Source organism: Oenanthe melanoleuca, chromosome 1, assembly GCF_029582105.1.
Source record: "Oenanthe melanoleuca isolate GR-GAL-2019-014 chromosome 1, OMel1.0, whole genome shotgun sequence".
Lineage (NCBI taxonomy): Eukaryota > Metazoa > Chordata > Aves > Passeriformes > Muscicapidae > Oenanthe > Oenanthe melanoleuca.
Genome location: NC_079333.1, coordinates 9,901,410 through 9,918,929, shown reverse-complemented (window position 1 = coordinate 9,918,929; position 17,520 = coordinate 9,901,410). Strand labels below are relative to the sequence as shown.

The following is a 17,520-nucleotide window of genomic DNA, read 5'->3' as shown; positions in this document are numbered from 1 at the left end:
AGAGAGATCCCCGGGGAATATCCTTTCGAGGGTCTCGCTGCCGAGCGCCTGCGTGCGCGCGCGAGAGGGGAAATGAACAACTAGAGAACAGTTCCATGAAATCACTTACCGAAAAATTAGCTGCCCATTAAAGAGGAAGCGGTGAGGAGCAATCATGTAAATCCTACCTACACCCAACTGTAGAGGGGAGGCAGCGATCCTAATTCCTGATTCCCAGCCCTGCGGCTGCCTGCTGACACCGCCGTCCCCATCTCCCTACCCCGCGAGGAGAGAGAGAGAGAGAGAGAGAGAGGGACGCGTGGGTGTGGAGCGCAGTGGTTTAGTCCACACCCCGCAGCCTCCCTTCCCCAGGCAGCCGCGGGAGCCGCGCTCATTCTCCTCCCTCTCCCCGCCAGCCGGTGTGTCCGCGGCGGTGGGAGGCGGAGGCGGCGGGAGAGGAGGGGAGAGAGGAGCGGAGCGAGGCGAGCGGCGCGGAGTGCGGGGCCGCCGGGAGAGCCGCGGCGGCGGGAGAGCCCCGAGCTGCGCAGCCCCCGCCGCCACCGCGCCGGGCTCCTGCCCTCCTACAGTTCCCGCTCCGCTGCCACTGAGGAGGGAGGTCTAGGGAACACGGCTTTATAGATATATATTTTTTTTTTCAATTATTATTATTATTTTTCTTTTGAGGGGATGCTGAGAAAGCAAGCCGTTCCCCTCCCGTGTAGCACATTGCCTGGGCGTTCCTATTATGGAAGTTAAGTGAGAAACTCTGCAGCTTGAACTGATTTGGGGAGAGAAAGGGAGAGAGAAAGGGGTAGGGGGAGGGCGAGAGGAAGGCAAAATAGCCGAACCAAACCAATGGTTTTCCTGAAAAGTGCCGGGAAGTTTGTGGAGCACTTTCTAGGAATCAGGTCCTTTCTCAGAGTCTCTCCTTGTCTTCCGAAGAAAGACCTTGCTTTTGGATTGCCATGGATCCTAAAGAGAGTCTTAGACACACTTGAATAATTCCCCTGCTTGGGCTGGATTGGTGGGAATTTAGGAAGGAGCGTGTGTGCGAAGCAGAAGCCTTCGGAGCTCACTCGCTGCTTCTCTAATCTGTATGGATCTAAAAGTGTCACATTCAAGACCTTTGCATCTCCAGCTTTTGAACTGAAGATTTCCATTTCCACTTTAAGTAGCTGCTAGGAAACTGAAAACTTTTGGACCTACCTCTTACTGGCTTTGGATACTTTTTTCTTTTTTTTTTCCCTCTTTTTATATTTCCTTTTTTTTTTTTTTTTTTCCTCCCCTTTTTTAATCTCTGTGGAATTGGTCTCGCAAGCGATCGGGATTGTTTTTAATATGTCAAAATGGGTCTGCTGACGCCACTCCTGCTCTTCGGATTTGCATTTTTTCAAGTCTATGGTAAGTTCGCTTATTTTAGATATGTCATTTCTGTGCAGAAATCCCCTTCATCTGAATTTGATTTGGGACAGCACATGGATGGCATTATAAGCTTTAACGTTACAGAGCCCTAAGTTTGTTCCTGGTATAAAAATGGTATTTGGGGAGGGAGGGAGGGATGGGAAGAGGGAGAATGTATGTTTCCAATAAGCAGCCCTTCCGTCTCCTAACTTAATGGAAAAGCAGCTTATGAATGGAATAATGTCAGCTTGACGTGGCGAGCAAAGAGTAAAAAACTACCGTGATAAATCTTTTATTTGGGGGTGGGGAGCGGGAAGGGGAAAGGAGAAGCAGAGTGTTGTTGTAGCTGGTATTACTTTGCCGCCTTCTATTGTTAAACTTTCCACCGGGAGAGCCAGGTGATGAAATAAATAGGTTAGCCCAGCCTGTGGTGCAGGTGAGGCGGACTGGCGGGTTTCCAGAGTCCCTCAGCGCCTCGGAGAGAAGGGAGGGAGGCGGGCTGGCAGCGCGGCCCGAGCGCCCCGCTCCGCCTCCGCCCGTCCCCGCCGAGCCCAGCCCAGCCAAGCGGGGCCGAACCGAGCCCAGCCCAGCCGAGCCGGGCCGGGCAGGTGGGGCGGCAGCGCCTCCCCGGCAGCGCCGGCCCCGTTCCGAGCTGCCCCCAGGGAGCCTTTGCCGTGAAGCTTAGCGACGTCTGGGGAGAGGGTGGGTTTCCCTATGAACACCGCCCCCTCCTCCCCCTTTGGGTGTGCTCTGCAGCGTTTCTTGTGGTTTCGAGTTTAAGTGCTAGATGGGGAGCTGTAAATTATCATCCTGGGGAAGTACGGTTTAGCAGGGCGAGACTTGAGTGCAAGGGCAGAGTGCTTTCGGAGTAGGGGTGGGCGCTGTGCTGCTGAGAGCGGGCGCCCAGCTCCACAGCGGGTGTGCCGGCCCCAGCCAGCCCGGCTGGCACCGGGCACTTGCAGCCCTGAGCAGCCCTTTAGGCTTCAGATGGATGCAGTGCCTGGGAGCCTCCGTGTTTCTGTGTGTGTGTCAGAGCAAAGTTTGTTCCAAGAAGCTGTTCGCAGCATTTGCTGTATCAGTCCCGAGGCAAGGGCTCAGGGTTTATTGTTTGCAGTCACAGGCTGCTTTGGGTGTTTCTCCACCACCCCCTAGCAAGAAAGGAGGCAAAGGAGAATCGGGACAGATTCAAGTGCAGTTCTACCTTGGGTCCATGATACGCTCTGCAGTTTAATCTTGGGTTTGGTCAGTCAGCAAGAAAATTGATACAAAATATATACACGTGCTAAAACAAACAGGAGAACTTTTAACTGTAAAATGATTTAATAGAACCCTTATGTCTGTCAGTACAGTCATAGTTTTGAAGGGATTTTGTTTCATGTTTTGCTCTATTTTTCTTGGTGTAACAAAAGATCCGTAACTTTAAGACCACCCATATTGGAGGTGTCTTTGTGTACAAACTGCAAACATCAGGTTATAGAAATGTAATTATTAGCAAGTGTTTAAAATTGTATGTAGCTAGAAGGAACACAATTAAAGTGCTCAGTGGAAGTGACAAAGTGCATCAGAGTAGCTTGGTGTTACAGAATGTAATTAAAGTACCAGTCTGTTTGGAGATATATGAAACAAATGCAATTAACCAGCTTGCTGGAACGACGTAATTTATTCGAGTTTTGTCACGGGGAGCACATGTAGAACGTTTGTTCTGGTTAAGCCTTATGAGGGTGGGGCGGTGCAGGTAATTTAGAGCTAGACCATTAGAACAAATGGCCAAGAAGCTCCCCGGAATATATGTGATATTCCCGTTTTGTGAGAAGGTATTGCAGAGACTGTCAAGCTTGCCTGCATTAACAACTCTCTGAAATAAATAAATAAAGAGCTTTGTGGATAGCACATCATGACCAAGTAGCTATAAGCTGTTATTGTCGAAATGACTAACAAGTAGCTTTGAAGAAATACTGGCAGGCAAGCTTGGCACACAGTGCTTTTGTCTCCTTAGAAGCATAGTAATTACAATCACATCTTAGGCTGACATATACCACTAGTTGCTTTGAAAAGATCTCTATCAACATCAGCACTATTTGTGATGCTTTAGTTTAGGAATAAAAGGCAAAACCCAACAGGCTTCTCATTTAATATGTCCTTGGTTTGTTTTTTATGTTTGAAAGTTACCTCTTATTGCATTTCTGGGTTTGAGGGGGTTTTGCTGTTAGGCTTGGCTGGGTGTTTTTGTTTTTTCTCTTGGCAAGAGATCCAGACATAGTCACTGTAGTATTTGAGGCATGTTAACCATCCTTTTCCCTCTGAGTTCAGTTTTATTTAGTAACTGAAAAGTGGCATAGTGAAAATGATAATCTCTTTCTTCTAAAGTTACTTTTTGCTGTCCATGCTTTCAGGACACCTGAAAATTACACAGCTCAGTGAAAGTGGCAGAAAACATATGCTACATACACATATGTAGATTTTTAGGGGTTTTATTATAGTGCTTTTGATTTTCCTGTAACCCTGCCCATGTTCTTGTACTCCGATGAGTGAATAACTTAAATACTTTTTTTTTTTTTCTTTAACTATCAGTCTTGGTTATTGTTCTTGACACAAAGCAAACAAAGAAAAAATCAAGCACAAAAAATCCCGAATACCAAAACACACACAGAACTCCCCCAAACAAACAACAAAACACCCCACTAGACAGTCTGCACATTAAGCAAGCCACTAGCTACTGGAGTTAAAGAGCTGATTACATGTGGATTTTTAATAGTGTTCAGTAGATTGTTCTTTCATTGTTCTGTGTTTTGTTTTCCTTCTTCTGGTAATTAATTAAGTTTAAAAGAACAAATACTAACAGAAAAGGTAAAAACTGATGTGAACACAGGTACTGGTGGGCCAGACCCTGGCCTGGTAGGACCCTAAAGTATTTTCAAAGAAAATGACAACCTTTTGTGTCAGAGCTGACCTTAAGTCCCTTGAAAACTGCAAGTGCGATGCTCTTGAATGGGAGAAGGTGCTAAAGATATGAGAATGATTCTGTAAAACCAGCATTTTATCATCATATTAATATATTTCACAAGCACTTCTTAATGAAGAGTGTGCATCTGAAATGGTGTAGTGTCTGAAGCATTCTGTATTTATTTTCCTTTTAATTTTCTTAAAATTTATTTTATTCCTCCATGCCAATGAGTTACATATCTAGCCTTGTGCAGGTCCCTGTTGCCTGTTGCAGAACATGGCTTACATATAAAGCTGGAGTATATTCTTCCAGTGAATATTTGAGCTGACAGGGTCCTGGTCTCTCATGTGAGTTTTGCTGTTGATGGATAACCTTTGCTTCTGTGGAACGTGTGCATTTTAATGCCTTAAAAGTAAAATTCTGGAGAGTTTGCAGTTTTGTTTCTTTTACCTTGTTCTTCCATAGGACCCAATCCTGCAGAGCATTTAAATGCTTCCATCTCTTAGCCAGAGTCTTGCTGAAGTTACTAAGAATTTAAATACTTGTTCCAAGTTAATCATAGGTTTTAAAACTTTGCTGAGTGAGGATGCATCTATGCCTATGATGACAGGTTTTGCCGAATTAATCTTAAGATTTTGCTTTCTTCCTTTTGCCATTGCAAAAATATGTTTTTATGTGCAGAAGATAAGCAATGAGGGAGCCCTGTCATTGTAATTCCAGAGATGGACTTGCTTGAAAAGTAATATGATAATCCAGGTACTTTGGTTTGTGTCTTTGCTAATTTGGAGCTCTGGAAATAGTCTGATACTCCACAAATCTTTCTGAAAAGTTGAAATTAGGGGGTTTTAAGCCCTTATGTAGTACTGACTACCATAATCCTTCCATTAGGAACTGTCTGGAATGATGAGATTGATGTTGCTCGGGGAAATTGAGTTTTAGCAATGCAGGCTAAGGATATGCGACCTTAAAAGTAGACAAAAGAATTAAAATACATTTTTAAGGATGCATAGAAAGTATCAAGGACATGTGCCAAAAAGTGTGATGAGAGGGAAGGGAGGCTTTGGCTGGTCTGTCCAATCAAGTCCATTTGCAGGGGTCACTTTTCCATAGCAAAGCTATGTGGGCTCATAGCCCTGAATTCGAGACGTGCTCTGTCTGCTGCTGAACCATTTAGTGGAAATTACTGAGGAGTATGCAATGGCTTTTTAGCCATTTGTTACCCTTGAATTGCTATTCAAATATTGATCTGGGCTAAATAGATTGCTAACAGGTTCTGTGCATTCTGTTTCAGCCACCTAAGAGGACGCTGCTGTCAGGTTTTATCTGTTATCTCAGCTGGCATGGCAGAGCTTGCTCTTCCCGTGGCTGCCATCTGGCTCACACCTCTCACACCAACCTTGGGGAGGATACTTAGCAGTGATATTGATGCTGTTGCTTGCCAAGAGGCTCCCTTACTGGTGTGCTTTTCTATATTTCTATAAAAAATCTCTTTATTTCACAAAAAGAAGGCAGAAGAAAGTGTTTGCTCTTGCCAAATAAATAAATAAATAAAATGTGTTGGCTTTTTGGTTCTGACAGAATAGACATTTCATATGTGTAACTGCTGAATTTTTACAGTACCCTTTTTTTGTTACATGAGTTTTCTTGCAGTTGTACTTGACAGAACACATCTTGCATGTTCAAAAATATTTGTTTTGGTAGGTGGATGGGTACAGGATCTGATCCCAAATCACTACTTCAGACACAATGTTGAGAATACCTTTTATACAGGATAGTCATGTGGACTGTTAGTTATAGGATCTTGGAATACAAAATATTTGTATGGAAATAAAGATGTGCAGATGTGTATTTTGTTCTCACCATCTTTACTCTCACACTTGGCTTCTGTTATGAATTGTGGACAACAGTTAAACAGCTGAAGTTATTAGTTCAGAAATAAGATTGAGTTTAGTGTTGTGCTCACCTCAGACGTTTTTCCTTAATAAAATAATTGCTAATCACCCATGGTTATTAACTTCGTTGTTGTATGGATAATTAAATAAGGCCCATTTACGTCCTGATTCTGCACCACTGAACTCTGTGTGAATGTTGCTGTTGAGTTCACAAAACACTGAGAAAGCAAGCGATGTTATCTTGGCTTACTGTCATTGTAATCTTCCCACAAGATGAAGTTGGCTTCTTGTTATGTGCAGCGCTATGGGAAGATAAGTTGTAAGCATAGTGCAGCAATTCCCAGTGGATTACAGCTGTACTGATTACCAGGAGTGGAGACAGCCTTGCCTGCCCAGTGAGGTGGGGCGTTATAAAAGAGTGGGTCAGCTGGCCACGATTTGCAGTTGGACTTGGAGCTTGAGACCTGGAGTTTTCTGCAGTTTGGGATGGATCTGCTGGCTGTGCTGTGGGGAGGAAGGGGCATACAGTCCTGCAAGGGACAGATAAGGTAAGATGCTGTGTGAGAGGCAGAGTTAGGTGGCCAGTGAAGAAAGGAGTCAGTACTGTGTGGAGCTGCCTATGAGGAAAGGAGTCAGTGTTGCCTGAGCAAAATCCCCTGAGTGAAGGCACGAGAACTTTTTAACAAAAGACTGGTGTTGGTGCCAGTTTTGTCTGTCTTGACATAATTATTATGCAACACTACAACAACTAAAAAAAATACTAGAGTACAAGTGCATATTGATGCCTCAGTTCTGGTTACTCCTTTCTACAGTGCAGTCTTTACTAGAACAGAGTTTCCCCCAAGCTTATTCTTGCGCTGTGTCTGTATGTAAAGATATGTATTCTTTTTTCAAGCCAAAAGTTCATTAAATAAAAAATGGCTTTTTAATTCCACCTCTGCAGCTCATCTTGGCATTGCTGCTATGGAAGAGATCCAAGATGTTCTCTTAATTTTAGTAAAATAATAGCCTTCATCAATAAATACGTAAGCAACAATGGACAAACTAACCAGTAGTCCCTGTGTAATAACCTGCTGATACTTACATTGAGCTGCTGTGCTCTGATGGCCAAGGCTTACTGAGATTCATCTCTGGGTCCTGGACAAATGTGAAGTGAGGATATAAATCTAAACATTGTTCTGGCAGAAGTATTTTGTGTATGTGCATTGAACTTTAAACTCTTTACCCCTCTCCCTTAGTAATTTTTGATTTTTTTTTTCCTGAGGATTTTTTTTTTCTGTAAACTAACTAAATAATAGTTATTGTCTGCAGATCCCTGAGTTAATGCATCTGTTTAATTGGGTTGTGAGAGAACTTTCTGCTAATGTACTAGATAGGTTGGCAAACATTATTCTTTGTTGCTTGTTTGCATTGCTGTTTCTACCAGGAACCATCGTGTCTCTGGCTTGCTGATAACTGAAGGTCACCCTTATCTAGTGATTCCAGTGTGTATTTTGTAACCCATCGAGATTGTGTGCACACAGGTGCTGTTGCAGACTTCCAGTGCTATCATTTGTTGTGGTTGTGGGGATACTCCTTCAGTTCTACTTCCCCAAGTGATGACTGGAAGAACACAAAACATCTTTGGATTTATTCCTCATCATTTTCAATTGCTCGGTGCACAAGATATTATTCCAAGCTTGGTTTTAAGCACTCTAAACAATATGTGGCATTTGCTTGCAAAATTACCCTTGTCAGTGAGTCTTCATTCTACCACTTCAGTTCCAGCAGAATTCTTGAGTCTGATGACAGTGAAGGACCTGCCACTGTGCTACTTTATACTTCATATCCTGCTTTTACTTTCTCTCATCACTTTTCCTCAGATTATTTCGGAGAACAGTTTATTTGGTCTGATATATGGAAATGAACTGGTAGGATGAGTGAGAATGCCAGGAGCTAAGTATGGTCTCACTCATTAGAGACTACCTAGATGGTTGTGCCACCCTGTCTGTTGCAGCATATGGTCTTTGCATTTGTATTTAGGCATTGCCTCTATAGCTTTAGTGCAGTGTGCCAAGGAAAGAAGAGCATCTCTCTGATGTGCCTGTCATAAATGCAGATTGGACAAATAAGTAAGGAATTAACGACCAGCAGCAAGTTGTAAAACACAGCGAGCTGTGTTAATCACTTGCCATTGATTACAAAATAAACTGAGTGGAAAAAAATTAACCTTTTAAAACCAAAATGCCAGGTAACTGACATCAGTTGACTTGTTCCTCATCCATAGTGAATGGAGGGACAGTTCATGCCAGGGTACCAGAGGTACTTTTTTTACTGCTCTGAAAATGTCAAGAGTTAAAAACCTGTTGTGAAAACTATTCAATGCTGGAGAAGCCCTATAATCATGAGTTGTCAAGCAGTCTTCAAGGTCTGTGTGTTCTGTAGCTCAGATGACAAATGGAATGGCCAGTTTTAACAGCTTGTTTTTATCCTGAATAGACAGGATAATTTCTTTCAGTATTACTAAAAATTCAAATGGCATACCAAAGCTGTTGGACCAAGCTAGTTTGGAAAAGAATGTTTTCTTCACGTGGGTTGCCTTTCCCTGGAGAACTTGATCTCTTTGGGATTGTCACTCTAGTAGAAGCCTGCAGTAAAAGAATCTCTGTGTACATCCTTCTTCTCACTTTCCAGATATTATGTCACCTTTGAGACCTGGTGATGCTTATTGTTGCTGTGTGTACAGTAGCACTGTGCCTCTCTGACCATTTTCTGGAGAGAGAAACTGTGCTGTAAGCTGGGAGAAAGAGTGGAATAGTAGCCTGATTCTGGGTCCATGGCTTGATGGGGAGAGATACCCAGCAGAGGAGCTGGGTTAGATAGTGTAGGGAATGAATGAATGAGTGAATGAATGGGGAAGCAAAGCACCTCTGTCATGCTTACCAGGAGAGTGCTGGTCCCTGAACACTTCAGGGTTGTTTCATACTCTGTATGTTTAGGCTTTTATCATTGCTCTGGCATTTTAATATCACTTAACCATGAAGTGAATAAGCTTTTCTGTTAAATTGTCTTAGTCCAGTTTTGCTTGGAGTGGCTTCAAGAAAACGCTGATTTGGAGTTTGATGCAGTGAACCAAGGTCTGTGCTGGCTTTAACCTGATGTACTGCAGAAGTGCTGTGATAAATTGGCTGGGACTTTTTGTATATATGTTTTTATGGTGTGTAAGAAGAATTCAGTGGACTAACTAAAATAGTTGGTTTATGTCAAGGCAACTACTATTAAACAAAGGACTTTCAATGGAAAACGAATAACTATCAGAAATACTGCAGGCTGCATTTTATCCTTGATTTATGCATCTGTTCTGTCACCAGACTGGATTTTAGATTATAATGCTTTGATTTTTAAACTACTCAGTGTGACTTGACTATTTAGATGTATGTCTGAATTACAAAATTCTATCTTTGTTGTTTTGGTTTTTTTTCTTCTGCTTGAACTTGTTTCATCTTCTTAAACTGTGCAGTGTGGTCTTTATCTAATGAGATCAGACAAAGCATTCAGTAATATGTAAATCCTATCTATGGGGTAAAATCTTAACATTTAGAATAGGAGGATCCTATGATAAAATTGTCATCTAGTGCTGTGTTTAAATGCCTAAGAACAGTTTTCTCTGTATGTAAATCTAGATTAAAAACCACAAAACAACTGTGTGGAGAGATCATTAGAAGTGTGTATAGATATAAGTATAGAAAATAACTTCAGAAAATGTAAGGGATAGAATTTATGTCCTTTAAAACAAAAGTCTAAACAGTAGCAGGAACCATTAAAGCACTGAATTAAAGGAAAATGAAATGTGACAAGTAGGCAAACAGATATTTAATTAAATGTGCATCAGTGTAAACCAGAACTGCTTATTATTATTATTTACTGATTGTTTTTTGACAACTGCTCAATTTAGAATGAAATGCAAAAGAACATATGTCTGTCTTTGTATGACTCCAAGTATCTCTGTTTCCCCTTTCAGCAGACAACATGCCTTTTTTTTCCCCCTAAGTGATTTTTGGTTGCTAGGAGAAGTGCAATGGTCTGCCCTGCTCTTACCCAGCAGTAAAACTGAAAAGTGTATTGAGGTAAAGAGAGGGGCAAAGCACAGTGTAGGCCATGAATCACAACTTGTCTCCAATATGTCCACTTTGTTCCCACTTTTTCTTTGAAAACTTTTGTTTTTACTAATGGTGTTTCTTTCCAGCTGATCTCTCAAAACCATTTAGAAGGCAAGAAAAAAAGGAAGAAAATTGTGCTGTTAAGAGTCCACTCAGAGGAACAATAAAAGGAGGGGGTGACTGAGACTTATTCATGGGGCCACTGTGGTAGCAATGCACAACTCAATGAATGGCTTCAGTCAGCTGCTGTTAAACCTGGGTGATTGATACCTTCTGGTTTTTCCTAGAGCTGGAAAAGCATGCAAAAAGTCTTCATAGTGCTCTTACCAGTTTTAATGCAAGATGTTTACAAACTATTTCGAACAGCAGAATATTCAGTGTTCTTGAAGCATTCAAGTAGCAATGCTCCATTAAATGTGTTCAAATCAGAAAGGATTGTTAATAATTGTGGTCCTCTTGTTCTTGTTTGTGAAACCCTTTACTCACTTTTTAAATCATGATTTTTCAAATAATTATGTGCTGTGGCAAGGATCACTTGACCATCACCTCCTACAGTGATCTAAAAGTGGCCTTATCCAAATGTCATTGGCTACTTTTAAATTTTGTCTGTTAGAAGTGGTTGTATATGATGATGTAACGGGTTTAAATTATTTGGCAATATTGTCTATATTAATAGACTATCAAAATCATGAGAATTATGGCAGATTTCACTTGAGATTGATTGCAGGATGAATGTATAGACAATATATTCTTTCTTCAAGTGCTTGATGAAACTTAGCCTGGAGAGCTGTCTTAAAGCAATAATTATATCTCTCCGAAAAGATTGCTGAAGAGGTCATGTGTGAGTCCTGTGGATGAGGAAACTGAGCATGTGGCTGCAGAGATCTGATTTGGGCTGTAGAAACAGCTGTCTGCCTGTGGACAGAACTGGCCCTGTATCATTCCTTACCGGGAGTAAGGGGTGAGTGGCCAAGGGTCTCATTACCAATTCAGACTGTTGTGTTGACTCAATTTAGTGACATGCAGATGATAGAGAAATTCAATGATGATGTACTTGGAAAAATAGTGCAGCAACTTGTAACGATTTGTTATTCCCATGGGGACAAAGTAGGTTTCACCCATATTTTCAAGGCTATTGGGTGACCTGGCAGTACTGGATTGAGTCCCAGTGTAATTTAATGGAATTTGTCTGTTTAGGTCAGGGCTGAATTTGCCCCCAGGGAAAAATAAAGATGGAAGGGTTGTAAGTTAAATTACAGGGAACTGACTCTATCTTACAGGCTGCTAATGGGGATGGGAGTGTGTGTGGTGGGTTTTTTATTTTTCTTCTTGATCCACACATCCTCTAGGAGTAGTTTAAATACCATCCAAAGTACAGCTGAGTTTTCATTTACTTCCATGAAAATTGCAAGTGCTGAGACCAAGAATTTTTCCCTCCATAAATCACAGCAGATGTTGTCTCAGTCATTCTTCAGTGCTACCCCCCAAAGCACTGTTGTCTTTCTTCCTGCTGAGTCCTCCTTCCTGCTGAGACCTGCATGGGGAAGCTGACATGGTTTTGTCGCTGCACGTGGATATTGGTTAATGAATTTGGATTAGCTATTAATATGTTAATGTAAAGGATGTGCCCAGTACCACTTAGGAACTCCATGGCAGAAGGAATAGTGAGATTTCATCTCCAGGAACACAGCTGATGGTGGGAGAGGTGTGCAGTTTGTAGATGAGTAATGACTTGAACTGTTTCTGCTGCATCTGTTAGTCTGACATCCAAAACAAAGCAACTTTTGAGGTCCAGGAGGATGAGAATTGAAGAATCACAGACCATTAAATATGCCTTCTGGTAATAATTTTCCTTCCTGTTACTTGACAGCCTGACACACTTAAATGCAAAGGAGAAAAGAGGTGGAGGGAGATTCAGCACTGCTGGTTTGGGACAGGGGTTGAGGGGGGAGCAGGCGCTGCATTGAGCAATGCCTCTCCTTCCTTGTCCTTCCCCTCAGACCTAAGGCATGTGCCTCTGGGAGTCTAGGTATGCCAGGGAAGGAGTCAGGAAGGAAGTGGTAGCTGTGGGCTTCTCTGAAATTAGAGGAAACCTCTTGTAAATGGTGACATTTAGCTGAATGTTTTTTCTGTTTCATTTCCTTATTCATGCAACTCTCCATGCTGAAGGAAGGACCATTCTCCAGAGATCTCAGCTGTTCCCCAGAGCCCAATGCCTTTGTAGAATAAACTTCTTCCAGATTAAGTAGCCAGCATTTATTTAAATAAGGAACAGTTTATAGCTGTGATACTGAAGTGGAAAAGCAAGTAAAGAAGGCAGGTTTGCATACACTTTTCCTTTCATATGAGACAAATCAATGACCATTTCTTATGCTTTCTTTCTCTCCTCCTTCTAAGTTTATTTCCTAGAATATTTCCTTCAAGTGCCTTAGCTCACTACAAAAAAGTCAGTGGAGTTGAAACTAATAGATTTATTCTAGGCTAGGGAGAAAAGTGTGCTCTTGTGTTTACAGATTTTTTCATTCCCTCTGTCCTTCATCTGTTCCATCTTCTGTGGTTTATTCATATTACTTGCCTCCTTATATTTCATAGTTGAAGAGTTTGTTCTATCTTACTTTGTCAATTGCTTTATTTTATTTTCCAGCTTCATTTTTCTTCTGTTCATTCTCCTTTGGCTGCTGCTTTCTAACCATATTTCTTGAATATGAAGAATTAAAGGACAGCAAGGGTTGGAGGGGGAGAAGGCAGTGTTAATGAGGGAAGTACTATTATAAGCACCTTTGTACTCTGGCAGGGTTACTTGGTGAATTCTCTGCATAGATAAAGTTCTGTGGAGGCATAATTCTCTGCCATGCTTAACTAGTGCCTTGAGGAAATTAAAATAAATTAAAATTAACTTACAGAATTCAAGTGTGTAAGCCAAATTTTGTGTGAAGCTGGAAAGAGGTACTTTCCTGAAAATTAAATTGTGTCTTAAGTCTTCCATTTAGTTTTGAAACGTACAAGTTTCTCCTCTGTCATGCAGAATTGTCTCTTTCAGTCCAGTGAGAACTACAGATAACTATGTTTATTTTCTCAATTTATGAAATATTGAGACATAGAAGGATAATAAACTTATAAAATTTAATAATAGGTATCAATGTCTGTTTTTTAATATTTTATAAAGTTTTTAAGGAAAAAAATAACATTATAAAGTAAGAGATACTGAGTAGGAATAGTAATGACATTCAAGGAAATTGTGCTGATACAACTCTTGAAATAATTGTTATTATTTGAGGACTTGATTTCTGTTATGTCTATGTAATCTATACATGATATATGTGTATAAGAGAAGAGGACACTGAGGGGAGACCTCACTGGAGTGTTCAACATCCTCATGAGGGGAGGTAAAGGGGCAGACATTGATCTCTGTGAGCAGTGACAGGACCCAAGGGAATGGCCTGAAGCTGTGTCAGGGGAGGGTTAGGTTGGGTATCAGGGAAATGTTCTTCCCCAGAGGGTAGACACTGGAACAGACTCACCAGGGCAGCGTTCACAGCACCAGCCTGACAGAGCTCAAGAAGTGATTGGATAACACTCTCAAGTACATGGTGGGGTTCTTGGGGCTGTCCTGTGCATAGTTTACTTTCTTATATATAAGCTTTTTTATAAATTGGTATTACATATAGGAAAGTAAAGTATGATGGACTTTGATGATCCTTGTGGGTCCCTTCCAACTCAGAATAATCTGTGTTTCTATGATAATGCAGTAAGTACTAAACATGTACTGTACAAAACACCTTGTGAGAGAATTCTCTTAATTTACTAGGTACAATGGGTGAAATATTTCTGAGTGAAAGTTTCTTCATTTTGTTTTTAATTCACAGTTGTTCCCAATCTTACTGAAGAACAAATGTAACTTTTTGTAAGTGCATTGTCAATGAAACCCTGAATCAGCAGAAGATGCTGATGGGAATTTTGTCATCAGCATCACTGGGGCCACAGTTTTTGTTCAGTTGTGGTTGGCAATGTGGGAGGTTAATGCTGAGAAGGAAGTTCTCTTTGTTGGTTTGGTTTTGTTTTTGTTTTGTTTTTGGTTTTTTATGATTACACAAAGCTTAAGAGGGTGACTTAGAACTAAATATGAAGTTGTAATCAGGAGGTTATCAGATACCAGAAGCTTTACCTGTGCTGCATTAGAAAACCAGTGGGAAACCAAGACAATGATGCACAACAGATCAAGCAGTAAGCAGTGCACTCAGCAGCTTGAGGAAGAAGTCTGTAGCACCATGAAAGCTACATTTATTTCATCTTCAAATTGAGGCTGGCTCTTGACTTACAGTAACCACCTTTAGCTTCATCTGTGCTCAGGACTAAAATTTTTACTATTAGAGCAGCCAAAAACCTATTTTAAAACCAATTTGTAATAAATTTGCAAATTAGAAAGTCAGAGGTATTATTTGATAACAAATTTCTTTCATGTCTCATAGCATTTGTGTCCTGGTGTCTTGCTAGACTGATTGGGATTCCCAAACCAGAGATGAGGATGGAATAAATTCTGTCACTCTTTGGATGAGGAGTTATAACTCTTGTGAATAATTATATTACTATAGTCATAACTTATAATTCTACTGAATACAGGAATTATCAGGCATTTAAATGGAACAGAGTCATTAACTTTGGAAAAGAGTTCCAAGGTCAACAAGTCCAACCTTTAACTGGCCATCACCTTGTCAACTAAACCATAGCACTCAGTGCCATCTCCAGTCATTTCTTCTACACTTCTAGAAACAGTTATTCCACCTCTTCTTTCAGCAGATCATTCTAGTTTATCAGCCCTTTCGGTGAAGAAATTGCTCACTGGGTACCTGGAGAGAAAATAGATTCTTTAATATTCTATGCTGTGTCAGAAGACTTTTTAGATCACAATTTACTTTCCTATATATAAGCTTTGTTTATAAATTGGTATGAATTGGTTGCATATGCTTATGATATAAATAAAACCTAACTGAATATTATAAGCCAAATAAATAAATAAATCAGAAAATTATTCTATTGCATGTTGTATTCTTGGTGCAGCTGTCTTGGAGACCTATAAATAGATATTGCTTATTACTTTCACTTGCATTTATTTTTGCTTTAAATGGCAAATGCAGCTATTGTTAACAGACCTTAAAATTGCTTGGAGGGTATTTACTTAGCTCATTTTGAGGAAAATTATGAATTTCATTGTTAAAATATTTGTTAATAGTATCTAACTGTTGGGACAAGTAGATAAATTGTGAGTTCAAATGACTAGAGTTTTTTTCATGTTTTCAAGAAAGAGATTCTGTAGAGGATTTGTAAGCACTTTTCCAAATGCTTACACTGTGAGTTTTTTAGTGAAAAAAAGACATATCCAAGAGGGTGGGAAAAAAAGAGGATAAAAATCATAGTAGCAGTTTCAAAAAGCAAGTAAAACAAACATAATAGAAAAATAAAGAGTCTTACAGACCTTCTTTTGCTCCTTTTCAAATATATCAAAATCAGCAAAAATACCGCTGTCGTTTCAGTAACATCTTCTTTAAAAGTAGGTCTTGCTGGTTTTGTTTTACTTTTCCAGTAATGGAAGAGCTTTTGCTTTGTAAGGATTTTTGGAAGCTTTACTCACTGCCAGTAAATATGGCAAAAATAAGATACATCAGTCCACTAAAGTGTTTGAGTGTTCATGGAGGATATACCTAATGTAATGTAGATGTCACTGGCTCTTGGTCCCCTTCCTGCTCATGGGGCAGAATTGGTACCTGTGCTTCAGAATCCTTCCTTTGATAAAATGAGGTGGACAATGGTGATGGCTCTCACTGTCTGGCACCATGGCTGTCTCTATGATAAACCAAATACTCGGAATTCTAGAGAAATAGTGCTAAAACATGCTGTTCCTGACACTTGGCACATCTTGCCCACACTAGTGAGACACTTTGGATGGTGAGAAATATGATAATTCAGAATATTGAGACTTAGTGAGATTCCTTTATTATATAGCAATAAAGTTATCATATGAAAATGTTATTATATATCTTTATTATATAAAAATTTATTAATAAAAGTCGTAAATAGTGAGCAGTACAGTTACTGAATGTTTTGCTAGAGAGTTTTAACTTTTGTTTGTATAAGCAGAGATTCACAGTACACCTTACAATCTGTATTTATGTTCATTTGTAATCTTCCAAGTGGTGGGAGCAGTCAAATTAGCCTTGCAGTAGAAACTGAAGAATACCCCCAAACTACACAATGGGAAGGATTAATGGAAAAAATCCTTCTGCAAAGTTAAGTTTCATCTCAGCTGAGGCAGAACTAGGTACACAAATTTTACAGTGTGAGATACAATTTCATACTTAGATATCCAAGTGAAAACAGAGAAAAAAAAATCTCTTCAGACAGGAATTAGATTTCAAAATTCCTTGAAAGAATAATGGGAGATTTTCATGCCTGCAAGTAACAGACCTTGGATTTTTCAAAAACTTGCAGTGAATAGAGTGGAGTTCATGTATTGTAAATCTTAACTGCAGTTCTGAAAGCTATTACATAACAAAGGCGAAGAATCTTTTGGACCTTAGATAAACTAGTAATTTGGACAATATAAAATTAAAATTCACTGAATATTTATCTGGTTTTAGACTGAAAATGAGAGGGTTGTAGCAAAACTGGGCTTGTGTCTAGGCACATGATTATAACCTGTTCCCTAGTTGGATATTCACATAATATTAAAACACAAAGTGCTAAAAGAAGGATCACTGTTGCATTTCAAAACCAGCATTTAAAAAAACAAATAAAAGCAGTTAAATCTTTGCTCTGCTTGCACTCTGTTCATTGGAGGCCTCTGAAAATAGAGATTTAGGTAACTACATAGTGTCTTAACTCTATATACTCCGTGAATTGCTGCCAGTTATATCATACTGGTTTATCAGGGCCATATATTGGTGTCATGCCTTGGATTTCATAGGCCAGCACTCCTCTAGCCCTACCTTGTCACATTTGCTTTGTACAGAGATTGATGGGTGATGAGCTGCACCAGCTCTTGTGTGGTGTGAGGATTGCCACAGGTGAAGGAGGCAATTGTCCTCTTCTGCAGTGGAGGGAGTCTGTGGTGGCTGTGTCACATAGGATGTGCCAGACTCTCTCCTTGTGCTGTCTTTATTACTAGGTC

The 17,520-nt window shown here is 40.3% G+C and overlaps 1 protein-coding gene across 1 annotated transcript in view; it reads left to right on the top strand.

Annotated features, from left to right (window-relative positions):
- Window positions 1-460: 460 nt before the first annotated feature.
- The window catches only part of ROBO2 (roundabout guidance receptor 2), a 428,840-nt gene continuing 411,780 nt past the window's right edge, over window positions 461-17,520 (top strand). Inside the window, exon 1 of the mRNA XM_056497313.1 lies at window positions 461-1,380. Within this exon, the coding sequence (XP_056353288.1) occupies window positions 1,326-1,380 (55 nt within the window). The 5' untranslated portion in view covers window positions 461-1,325. The remainder of the gene's footprint in view (window positions 1,381-17,520) is intronic.